This window comes from Antechinus flavipes, chromosome 4 (assembly GCF_016432865.1).
Source record: "Antechinus flavipes isolate AdamAnt ecotype Samford, QLD, Australia chromosome 4, AdamAnt_v2, whole genome shotgun sequence".
Lineage (NCBI taxonomy): Eukaryota > Metazoa > Chordata > Mammalia > Dasyuromorphia > Dasyuridae > Antechinus > Antechinus flavipes.
Genome location: NC_067401.1, coordinates 86,438,002 through 86,450,072, shown reverse-complemented (window position 1 = coordinate 86,450,072; position 12,071 = coordinate 86,438,002). Strand labels below are relative to the sequence as shown.

Sequence of the window (12,071 nt, the reverse complement as noted above, 5' to 3'; positions counted from 1 at the left end):
AACACATTTACACTGCTGGTGAGAGGTCTGCACTGTAGTGCAGCAGCAAGTCAGGAGGGGTTAAAAAGTAAGAAGGCATCAGTGACAGATACATTTCAGATTATTTCAGATTACAATCTTTCATCCTAAAATTAAGTCTTACACCTAACTAGACCTCCCTCCCTCTCTCTCCACATGTATCTATCTGTCTGCCTCTCTCACTCTCTGTCTGTGTGTGTGTGTGTCACTGTCTCTCCCTGTCCCTCTATTTCTCTCTCTCATTTTATTCACCACTTTCATTGAAAGACTACATTCTTAAGATGAATATTCACCCTGCTGCTGAATTCAGATTTAAATATCTCTGTAGTGTAAAACATGCACTATTTCCCCATCCTAGTCAGTGCCTTACTTACTATACTTACTACTTACTATTTACTTACATTTTTCAGGCGGTGTTATTGTAATTGTCTGAGCTGTAAATTCTTCATCAAAATATCTGGTGTCTGTCTCAGATGTTACTTGAGGTTTAAAAGGAGGTACCAGCTGAAGGAGCAAAGAAACAAAGTGTCATCAGTGATGCTAATCACAACAAAGGGCAAGTACCACACAGATATAGTCACTCACCAAATGGTGAGTTAGGTGTGGCTGGCAGAGGGCTACTTGGCTGATTCACTGTATGAGCATGAGTTTTCTTGTGCCTCAATTTTTTTGAATTTTTTCAACTCAAAGGTATTTTGGAGGAAGCTGCAGAGGAATGGATATTTTGGCTGTTGTGATAGGAAAAGAACTTGAGAGTGGTTTCCTTCCCTCTCCCCTATGGATGAAGAGTCAATAATGAAATATATATATATATTTTTTTTTCCTAGCACAGAGAGGAGGGAGACAAATGGAAGGAGGGAGGGAGGGATGAAGGGAGGAAGAAAGAGAAAAAGAGGGAGGAGATAGGAGAGGGAGAGAGCAAGGGAAATTGTGTTATTTATGTAAGGCTCATGTTCAAATCTTGTCTGGACAAGTCAATTCACTTTTCCTGGCCTCCATTTCTCATCTATAAAATGAAGGGATGGACTAGATAGACTATAAGGTCCTTTTAAGCTTGAAATCTATGAACCTTTGATTTTTATGCTATCTGGTTGAGTTTCTTAGCAATAGTAGATCTTCACAATTAAACCTCATCCTTAATTCACTGGCAGGACAGTGTTTTTGAATTTCACAAAGCAAAATAACTTGTTTTTGATCCTGATAAGATATATAAGCATAAACATTTCTGCCATGCAACTGTCTTTGATCAGTACAAGTGAAGGAGAATTGAGAAGGGACAGGGAAAGAGTTTGGGGTAGAGGTTGAGATCATATGATCTTTCAGTTTCCTTGGCTATGAAAAAAAAAGATCAATAGAACAACTACCTGTGAAGCTGGTCCTGGTATCCTGATAAAATCTGTTTAAACATCTCCTTTTGTTTTAATATAAAAAATATGACGTTTTGAGCAGAAAAATAAAGGAAAGATAATATATAAAGTCATTCTTAAGGAGAATAAGGCCTTTTTAGAATAACATTTTTATATGAGAAGGAAAAGATAAAAATAGGAGAATCAAAATTGGTGTGTTTGGTAAAATTTCTCCAAAGCAGAATTAATTCCACATTATACGATCAAATCAATGTGGGGGTCTTTTGATCAAAAATTGTCACTGCTAAGATATCAAATTTTATGTGAAACAACAATGTAAAACTACTTAAACCATTCCAATAGACAGCCAATATAATAAGAGGTTTTGGTGGTATTTCAAAACACATTTTAAAAGTAAATTACTACATTTCAGTTCTTGGCAAGCATTTAACTAAGCAATTTTCATTTCCTTTCTCACTCTTTTTTTCCCCCACTCTCAGTACCAAATACACAAATTGTCATTTGAAGCTCGTGGATTCATCTAAGCACTCTTTTGGGGCCTAAATCTAATCCTAGTTCTATTTATCAACGGGTAATAAATACTATAGAACAATGTGGTTGCCCTCTCAGCACCCTTTAATCCCCCCACCTGGAATAGGGCCTTCTGCCAGGGACCAAGGCAAACCTACAGAAGCTGCCAGGACAGATTTCTTTCTAACTGTTCTGTCAGAATGATTTGACATGAGAAAGCAACTCACTAGGCAGAAGGGAAGTGTGCCTTCTTCAACAAGGAAGCAAGTTCAACACTGCACACACATGCATGATGCCTTTCAGGGTGCACCTGAGGCAGTCTGTCCATGGCAGTTTAAAGATCTTTAGCATAAATACTACTTTTCCCAGGAGGAAGTGGGGAGCCCTGCTTCTAGTCTCCGCTGTGATAGTTAACTTTCAAATAAATAGTCCCAAGCAATGTGAGCTCCTTGAGGGCAGAAACTTTCATTTTTGTCTCTATCCCCAGAACTAACAAGTTGCCTATTAGGTACTATCAGGCTGATTTAAGTTTACAAAGTCTATTACTGCCTGGTAAGTGAGGTCAATTTTAGCAAACTGAAACTTTGGGAGGTTAACTCAAGTTGGCCAGGATCATGGAGACAAACAGGCTAAATGACATGCTCGGGGCCACATGAATGATGTTTAGAGCAGAATTTGAACTCAGGTTTACCTGGGCTCTGTGGTTGCTCCACTTTGCCACCTGGCTGCCCCAATTTTAGAATGCAAGGCTCTTGATTCTAAATCTATAGAGTCACACATGAGCAAAAGTACACCACTGTAGAAAAAACACTGGATAGAGAGTCTCAAGATCTAGATTTGAATTATGGCCCTACCATTCATGAGGAAACCATGGAGAATCCATGTAACCTATTCAAGTCTATAAAATGGTCAGACCCATATATACTCAATGAGGTATCAGACTCAAAATTTATAACACTTTGCAACCATTAAGTCCTATACAAATGCATTATTTTTATTTTAAGTTTAATTATTTTGATCACAAATTAGTCATTTTACCATTCCATCAGAGGCCTTTGATGGGTATTTGGGGTAAGCTTTGTCCACTCTTTCCTCATCCTCACCCTTGGCAGTACCCTTAATACCAAGTCTGTCAAAATACTGGATATATATATAAAATTTAAGTGTGCAGTATACTTTGGAAGCCATTCAAATCCTTGTCATCTTGGATATTTTGTAACTGTAGGATGGTAGAGTCTTCACATAATGGTAGAAGAGAATGGGGGATATCAGAGCACAACTAAGAGTCCACTGTGTTAGAACACAAAGTATGTGAAAGGTGGTCATATGAAAAAAGACTGTAAGTCAGAACCAGACTCTAAAATGCCAATCTAGGCATTCTATATTTTATCTATCCTACTGTAAATAAGAAGTAACTGAAAGTTTTTGATCAGGGCAGTGACACAGTTAAACCGTGTGCTGGGGAGGTTATTTTGATAGCTATAGGAAGAGAGGAGCAAAGGAGGTGGAGGGAGGAAACAGGAAACCCACATAGCAGACTACAGAATACTAAGACAGAGAAGTAGAGGGCCTAGGTGGAGTGATAACATTTTGTGAGGAAAATTTGTTGAAGTAAACCCTAAGGACTTGATGACTGGCTGTGGAGAATGAGGGAGAGAGATCTGAGGAAAGCTCCAAAGTTTCAAGAATGAGTGACCCAAAAGATCAATTTAAAAAAGAAAACTAGAAAAAGAGTGCAAACTGGGGAGAAGATGAGGTCAGAAACAGGAATGCTAAGTCTGAGATATGCACAGTAGAAATGTGCAATAGCTAACTGGAAAGGCTAGACTAGAGGTCACAGGAAAGAAACAGGGAGAGATGCCTCAATTGGGAGACTCAGGTATATTTGCATCTATGTCTCTGTTTTTATGGGCAGAGGCAGAGGGAGGCTGAGAGCAGAGCTTTGGTGGTCACTCGCACTGAGAAAGGAGAAAAGGAAGAAAAGAAATCAAAGATTTAAAGCCATTTTACATAGGAGATAATGGAGGGTAGCAAGGAGCGGCAATTCTTCAGGGATGAATTCAGACTCCAATTCCAAATCCAGTGTTTTTTTTTTATATAACACCACACATTAGAAAAGGAGGAGGGACGTGTCTAAAACTAAACTCAGAGGTCAGATCAAGTCATTAGGGATCAAAACTACCAGTTTTTACAGAAATATCACAGCAAATGAAGACTGAAGTGTGCCCCTGCTTCTAAGTTGTAGCAATCAGAAAGCTATGGGGACTTCATTACAATGGTTTGGAGGGTACAGAGTTTTCGGTGATGATTACCAAACCCTCTTTCCTAAAAAGAGTGGGAGTAGTTTTTAAAGGTTTGCAATCATATTTTGCTTGTGCCTATAGAAAAACTGATTTTTGCCTTCATTTCTCTGAGCAAGTATAAAGTCAAAGCAAGTTTAAGGCTGATGAACCCTAATTAGACCAATGTTCTGCTTTAGGAATCAGTGGGATTGGAAGTATTTCCAGGACATCAATTATTTCTACAAGAAAAGCCAAAGTTATGAGGTTTAAGTTTTGTTAGTTGAAATATTAAAAGATAAAAAGTGCAAATATTAAATTTTCAGATTTGGACTTCACAAATGTATAGTCTCTTAAAAATACTAACAACTGTATTTTTTTTTTAAGAAAACTGACAACTCAATTTTAGATAGAAAAAAGAAAGTCTACAAAGCTAGATTGGTTTCATATACATTCTCAAATAACTGTTCTACATTTTATAGCTAGCAGGTGCTATTCAGTGTCATGCCCTCTTGCTTTTCTTCTGTTCATAAGCACTCAGTACTCTCTTTTATAATTAGAAACTCCAACTTAAAACCAATCTTGGAAAGTTTGCTTGCATTCAAGTAGTCCAAGCATAAGCAAAGCAGGAAGATCTTAACTTTAAGTACTGAGTCACTCAATAGCACATTTGTGACTGAAAACTAAGTATCCTTGGTTAAAAAATACATTAAGCTGTGGACCCACACTTAACACCGTACACCAAGATAAGATCAAAATGGGTCCATGATTTAGGCATAAAGAATGAGATTATAAATAAATTAGAGGAACATAGGATAGTTTGCCTCTCAGACTTGTGGAAGAGGAAGAAATTTGTAACCAAAGAAGAATTAGAGATCATTATTGATCACAAAATAGAAAATTTTGATTATATCAAATTAAAAAGCCTTTGTACAAACAAAACTAATGCAAATAAGATTAGAAGGGAAGCAACAAACTGGGAAAACATTTTTACAGTTAAAGGTTCTGATAAAGGCCTCATTTCCAAAATATATAGAAAATTGACTAATTTATAAGAAATCAAGCCATTGTCCAATTGATAAATGGTCAAAGGACATGAACAGACAATCTTCAGGTGAAGAAATTAAAACCAATTCTAGTCATATGAAAAGGTGCTCCAAATCACTATTGATCACAGAAATGCAAATTAAGACAACTCTGAGATACCACTACACACCTGTCAGATTGGCTAGAATGACAGGAAACAATAATGATGAATGTTGCAGGGGATGCGGAAAAACTGGACATTGATGCACTGTTGGTGGAGTTGTGAACGAATCCAACCATTCTGGAATTATGCCCAAAAAGTTATCAAATTGTGCATACCCTTTGATCCAGCAGTGTTACTACTGAGCTTATACCCCAAAGAGATACTAAAGAAGGGAAAGGGACCTGTATGTGCCAAAATGTTTGTGGCAGCCCTGTTTGTAGTGGCTAGAAGCTGGAAAATGAATGGATGCCCATCAAATGGTTGAGTAAATTGTGGTATATGAATGTTATGGAATATTATTGTTCTGTAAGAAATGACCAGCAGGATGAATACAGAGAGGACTGGAGAGACTTACATGAACTGATGCTGAGTGAAATGAGCAGAACCAGGAGATCATTATATACCTCAACAACAATACTGTATGAGGATGTATTCTGATGGAAGTGGATCTCTTCGATAAAGAGAAGATCTAACTCAGTTCCAATTGATCAATGATGGACAGAAGCAGCTACACCCAGAGAAGGAACACTGAGAAATGAATGTAAATTGTTTGCACTTTTGTTTTCTTCCCAGGTTATTTTTACTTTCTGAATCCAATTCTTCCTGTGCAACAAGAGAACTGTTTGGTTCTGCACACATATATTTTATCTAGGATATACTGTGACATATTTAACATATATAAGACTGCCTGCCATCTAGGGGAGGAGGTGGAGGGAGGGAAGGGAAAAGTCGGAACAGAAATGAGTGCAATGGATAATGTTGTAAAAATTATCCAGGCATATGTTCTGTCAATGAAAAGTTATAATAAAAACATAAATAAAATAATAGTTAATAGACAAAAAAAATTACATTAAGTTGGAGGAAAAAATAGGGCTTTCTTAGGTATTCTTTCAGGAACTGCAGCATTCCATATTTAAGGTGCTGAACTCAACAGATACACTTTCTTGCTGAACAAATCATTTTTTAGAGTTTTCTTTTTTTATGAAATCTTCATACTACATACAAATATGACATATATATGTCTCCATACTACATAAAAATCTACATACAAAGGGCTACTAAATCATACAAGCGTTTCTGTAGAGGTATTATTTCCACTTTTTTTTTTTTTTTCCAACACAGAGTGGGACTGGAGCAAGGAGTGAATTTAATCAGGAATAATAGCCTTTCCACATTTTCTGAGAAGCCACTTATAATCAGGCCACAGAGATGATAAGATGAATAGATGCTGCTGTCCCCAATTGGGACATGTTTCCCAATTCCCTGACCATTAGCCATTGTCATGTTTGACCTTTGATTTTCTGTCAAGGCTCAATGTTAGTTCTGAAATGTGCCGGGAAAGCTGTAGCTATTGCTGAAAGACTTTCTGCCATCTCCACTATTATCAGTTTGACTAAACGGGATAGAAATTGACCAATTAACCTTTATTATGTCTTAACTATCTGCCTTGACACAAAGGAAAAAAAAAAAAAAAACCCAGCCCTTGACCTCAAAGATCTTACATTCTGTGAAGTTACAGGAACCCATACAAATGAATTAAAATATATACAAAGCAAACAAATGTAAAGAGAATGTGGTGATTATGGCAGTGAAGGTGATTGTCATTACTGGATGCCTGAACTTTGCAAAGGTTGGTCAAGTCACCAGGATGATCCCATAATGTACAGAGAAATACCAAATACACAGCAACCTTAGAGAACTGCTTTAAACTGATTCTTTGAGGGAATATGGAAAATTTTTTTCATTGCTCTTCATTGCTATTAATAAAACAATGAGATAAATTGATTTTATTATACCACTTGTCTTCCTTTAATGTCTTCTTCTGTCTCATTATGGCTTTGGAGATGAATTTGGGTTCAGCAGATTCCAAACTCTAGCAACTGGAAAAGCTAAAAATGGACTTGGTGATGGAAATCTTGTCCACAGTGCATATACATCTAACAGCTTGGGTCATTTCAGAAGCTTGTCACCAGAAGGCTGGCCATGAGGCAATTAATTATTTAATCCCATTTTTTTTCCCTAGCACTATACAAGGAAAATACTATATTAAATGCTGGCTTAGGTATGGCAAAATTTTGAAATAATCCTCAATTTAAAGTTTCAATTATATTCAGTCACCTTCATGTTAGATATATTTTCTTTTAGTCAAAGGATTTAGGAATTTCCACCCTATGAATAATATTCAGGTACTCCCTGATTTTTGTTACAATGTTTTGGAAAGTTTAACAAAGATATCATAAATCAAGGCATATTTTTCTTCTCAGTAGGAGGGAACACTTTTGATAGCCAATGTATCAGATGCTGATACAAGTGGTTGCTGTAATGGTCAGTTTTATTTGACTGTTTTTTTCTAAAATGAGAAAAGGATCAGGGTAGGAGCTAAAAGAAAAACATCTTTTGGAAAATTAGGCATTTGCATGCCAGTAAATCAGTTTGTTTTACTTAAATGTATTTCTTTGAAATGTTTTCATGGGGGGGATAGAGATGGGGATAGGGCTGTTGGAAAATGACAGTAATAACTTCTTAAAAGCTTCTTTTAGAAATTCTAATAAGAAAGCATTTTCTTAGTATTTTGGTCAAAAGTCTCTGGACTAATTGAGATCAATTAGACATGTCTTTATTCTCTTATTAGTCGTCAATTTTGATATAATGCTCTACATTTTTTTTACATAATTTTTTATCAAAAACTTAAGCAGTTTCTAACCCATTCCCAGACCAATTTCTCTCAGAGTTTGTCCAGGCCTGCCCCATGAATTGATTAGAATCCCAGAGTGACTGTTCTTTGAAGTGATCAGACTAGGAGAAGGAAGAGAATTTTTGGATTACTTCAATTCACCTCTATAAAGCGAGAAAAGAAAATTCTTAAGAGATCATAGAATTAAATAGTCTGTGAACATAATTCTCTAAAGTTCACCAACATTTAAAAAATTAGCATCATTCCTAAGCTATTACCTAAACTCTAATAAAATTTTTTCTAGAATTCTTATATCTAAAATGCAAAATAGAGAATTTTTTCCTATAGATTATATCATTTAGGTATCTGGATGAAATAAATCACATATATGGTCAACAATATGTTATCGTTAGATATAACAAGTGTTTTTAATGATAAACTCACTCCAAGTCCTATAAAATGGGCAAAAACATATACAACATATGGGCTTAATATACCAGGAACTGTACACAGATATAAGTCAGTCAACAACCATTTATTAAACAACTTCTATGAGCTACAATTCTATGTACTAGAGAATCAAAGAAAGGCAAAACATGCTCCTGCCCTGAAGGTGTTCACATTCTAAAGGAAAGAAAATAAAAAGTGTTAGCAGGGTTCTCAAGTCTAAATTAACCAATGATGAAGCTGATCCATGGAACTCTTGGTACTCCATGATCTAAATGCCATTTATAATATTACTTCTATGAGAAAATGCATACTTATAAAAGTTGTGAGTGCCTAGAACACATCTTTCCCACCACAGTCACAGCAATGAGAAGGTTCCCACCTCCCTTCTAACTACTCTTTTCTTAGGAAAGATAGGCAGTAGAATACAAAAGATAAGGTCCAGAGGCTTCTTGGAAGCCCTGGCCTAAGAGTTTCAGTTTCCAAGAGGATTAAGCTGAAATATAGGGATGGATTATACAGCATTAGAAGGAACAGCAAAAGCTGTTTGTGTCCATATAATGAAGGATCATCAATCAAGTATTACTAAGAGAGAACTTGAGGATTTATTAAGCAGCACTAAATGATTAAGTGGCAAAACCCAAAACAGTGAAGTATGGGTTATATCTACGTATAGCTCATAGCATCACAGACTTAAAAGCTGGAATGTCCCTCAAAAATGATCTAGTACAATGCATAATTTTACAAAAAGAAAACTGAAGCTCAAAGAGCATGGCCAAAATTTTAACTCAGATTACCTGTCTCCAAATCCAAGAATCTGTATATTATTGTACATGCTTGGTAACAGATAATCACTATATTTCATTATATCAGTAACCAGAATGCCTAGAGAAAGAAAAATGGCAAATCACTCCAGTATCTTTGCCAAAAAAAAACAACAACAAACAAACAAACTCCAAATAGGGTAATAAAGAATCAAGCACAACTGAAAAACAGCTGAATAACAACAACAACAAAAAAAAATGGAATGCTGATTCTCTAAATATTACAAGCAAAGGGGAATCTACTATATATACTCCTTTTCAGTAAGTATTTTCATATGATGCAAATCGCAACCAAAGTATTATATAAGTAGCCAAATTTTAAAAATCAACATTTATACAACTGTACAATCATCACAGATTAAATAACTTTAAGGGCAAAGCAAAATATAACAGTATTTTCTTTTGTGGTAGTTGTCTTTAGACAACTGATGCTCACTTCATGGATAGTTGCATTACTGCTGTGACATTAAACTTTGTGGAAAAACTTTGCTAGATGGTTGCTTTGGGGAATATGATTATGCTCTCTTTTCTAAAATCTTTAGGGTCCAAGAGTGGTTGGATAGGCCAATAAGAATGAAAGAGAGTCTAGTGGTACAGAAGAGTATTACTTTATACTGTTCTGTTGATGAGGGAGTATTAGATTGGAAAAATATCCATTTATAACCTAAATTGTTAAGCTTTAAATTTCTGCTTTTTAAAATATTGCTGCTGAAAGATTATAATTTTAATCAAAACAAATGTTAATGTGAGAATTGCTTCTTTGCATTAAAAGAGATTAATATACCTCAAGAGGAAAAGGTTTCTAATTGGTATGCCAAAATATATATTTAAGAATAAGTACTGAATAAAAATCTACCTTAGATTCTGAGATAGACACAAAGAGCAATATTTAAATATGAGCACAGACAAATATAATTTAAAGTCTGACAAACTAGTCCTCTAATTAGTATGCATGTGTATGTCTTCATTTGTTACTACGACTCTTGGTACCAATTCTGATCATTGCTCCAAAAGAAATCTGATGAAAAATAAAAGTTATTTCTAGCTAGGGAGTAAATTTTTCTCTGGGGTTCAATAATTTTAGTTAGGCCATACTAATAGTCTAGAAAATGCATTTATGACCATTAGTGTAGTGGGGGAGACTAGAACATTTCCCAGAGAAATAAGTATATACTCTAGCCCCTTTCAATGCGACACAGATTTTGGCCCCTCATCAATGCATACATATATTCCAACTCAATCATTGGTCATTTGGTCCCTACAATTGAAGGAATTGTGTCAGGAATGGCTGGCAGGCAGAGCCACCTCTTCTTCTGGGGTAATAACAGAAAAGGCAGGAAATTTGACTATCTCATCTGTCCTAGGGGAGTACAAGCATTCCCAAATCAGTGTATGCAAAAGAGAGAATAAAGCTTTCTAAGAGCCTTAGATTACCTAGGAGATAGCTCTTCCCGGCCCAGAGAGCAATCATCTTCTACATAACCCCTCAAACCACAAGGATCAATAAACCAACCAGCAGCAAGTCTTTTAAGAAGGAGTCCGAACATATGCTTACCTCTATGGAAAGTTCTTTAGGCTAAATCCTGTTATGCTAGAATACAGTTAATAAATTATGTCTCCAGTGAAATGAGTCATGGACCAAGGAACTAAAATAAACACTACTTTATAATCCTTAAAACCTAACAAGTAATATTCCTCTGGAATATTCAATGTAATGATGAATTCTTAAAAAATATCAAAATATAAACAAATAATCAATAACTCAGTCAACAATCAGGAAGAATCAGAACATGTCTTATACATATATTTCCTATGGAAAGAGAATGTATTTTTGTAAGCTATTTATTTTTTGTAAAGTGTTTCATTTTTTGCAATTACATGAAAAGATAGTATTCAACATTCATTTTTTGTAATTCCAACTCAAATTGGAACTGAGTTTCCAATTTTTTCTTCTTCCTTTTCTCCTCCCCCCTCCAGATGACAAACATTTTGATATAGATTATGCACATGCAATCAAGTAAACATATTTCTACATCAGTCTTGTTGTGAAAGAAGAAACAGAAAATAGTATAATTTGATCTCTATTCAGACTTTACAATTCTTTCTCTGGATGTGGATAGCATTTTCCATCATGGATCTTTTGGAATTGTCTTGGATCATTGCATTACTGAAAAGAGGTAAGCCAACCATAGTTGATCATCATGCAATATTGTTGTGAACCATGTACAATGTTCTCCTGGTTCTGGTTACTTCACTCAGCATCAGTTTACATTAAGTCGTTCCAGGTTTTTCTGAAATCATCTGCTCATCATTTCTTAAAGCACAATAGTATTTCCTTACAATCATAAACCACAACTTGTTCAGTCATCTCTCAATTGAATAGTAGTTGTTGTTCATTCTCAAAGAGGACCAAAATGATATCATTATGTTAGAGTCAAATTAGTGTGTCTGAATGACTGATCAGACAAATCAGATCGGATAAATCACACAGACAATATAAGTAGTTTTGCTTATGTGAAACTGAAAAATTTCTACAGAAATAAAATCATTACATCCAGGATAAGAAAGGAAGTGCTCAAATGAGGAAAAAATACTTTACATCATATTTCCCAGATGAGATATACAAATGATAAAAGGATATGAACAGTTCTCAAAAGAAATGTAAAATATTAATCACTATAAAAGAATATTCCAATTCACTGA

General features: G+C 35.3%; 1 protein-coding gene across 7 annotated transcripts in view; it reads right to left on the bottom strand.

Moving 5' to 3' along the window:
* The window catches only part of AKT3 (AKT serine/threonine kinase 3), a 406,801-nt gene that overhangs the window by 8,824 nt on the left and 385,906 nt on the right, over window positions 1-12,071 (bottom strand). For all 7 annotated transcript variants that reach the window (XM_051993496.1, XM_051993495.1, XM_051993502.1 and 4 more), the window contains one exon: window positions 420-522. In XM_051993496.1, the coding sequence (XP_051849456.1) occupies window positions 420-522 (103 nt within the window). The remainder of the gene's footprint in view (window positions 1-419; window positions 523-12,071) is intronic.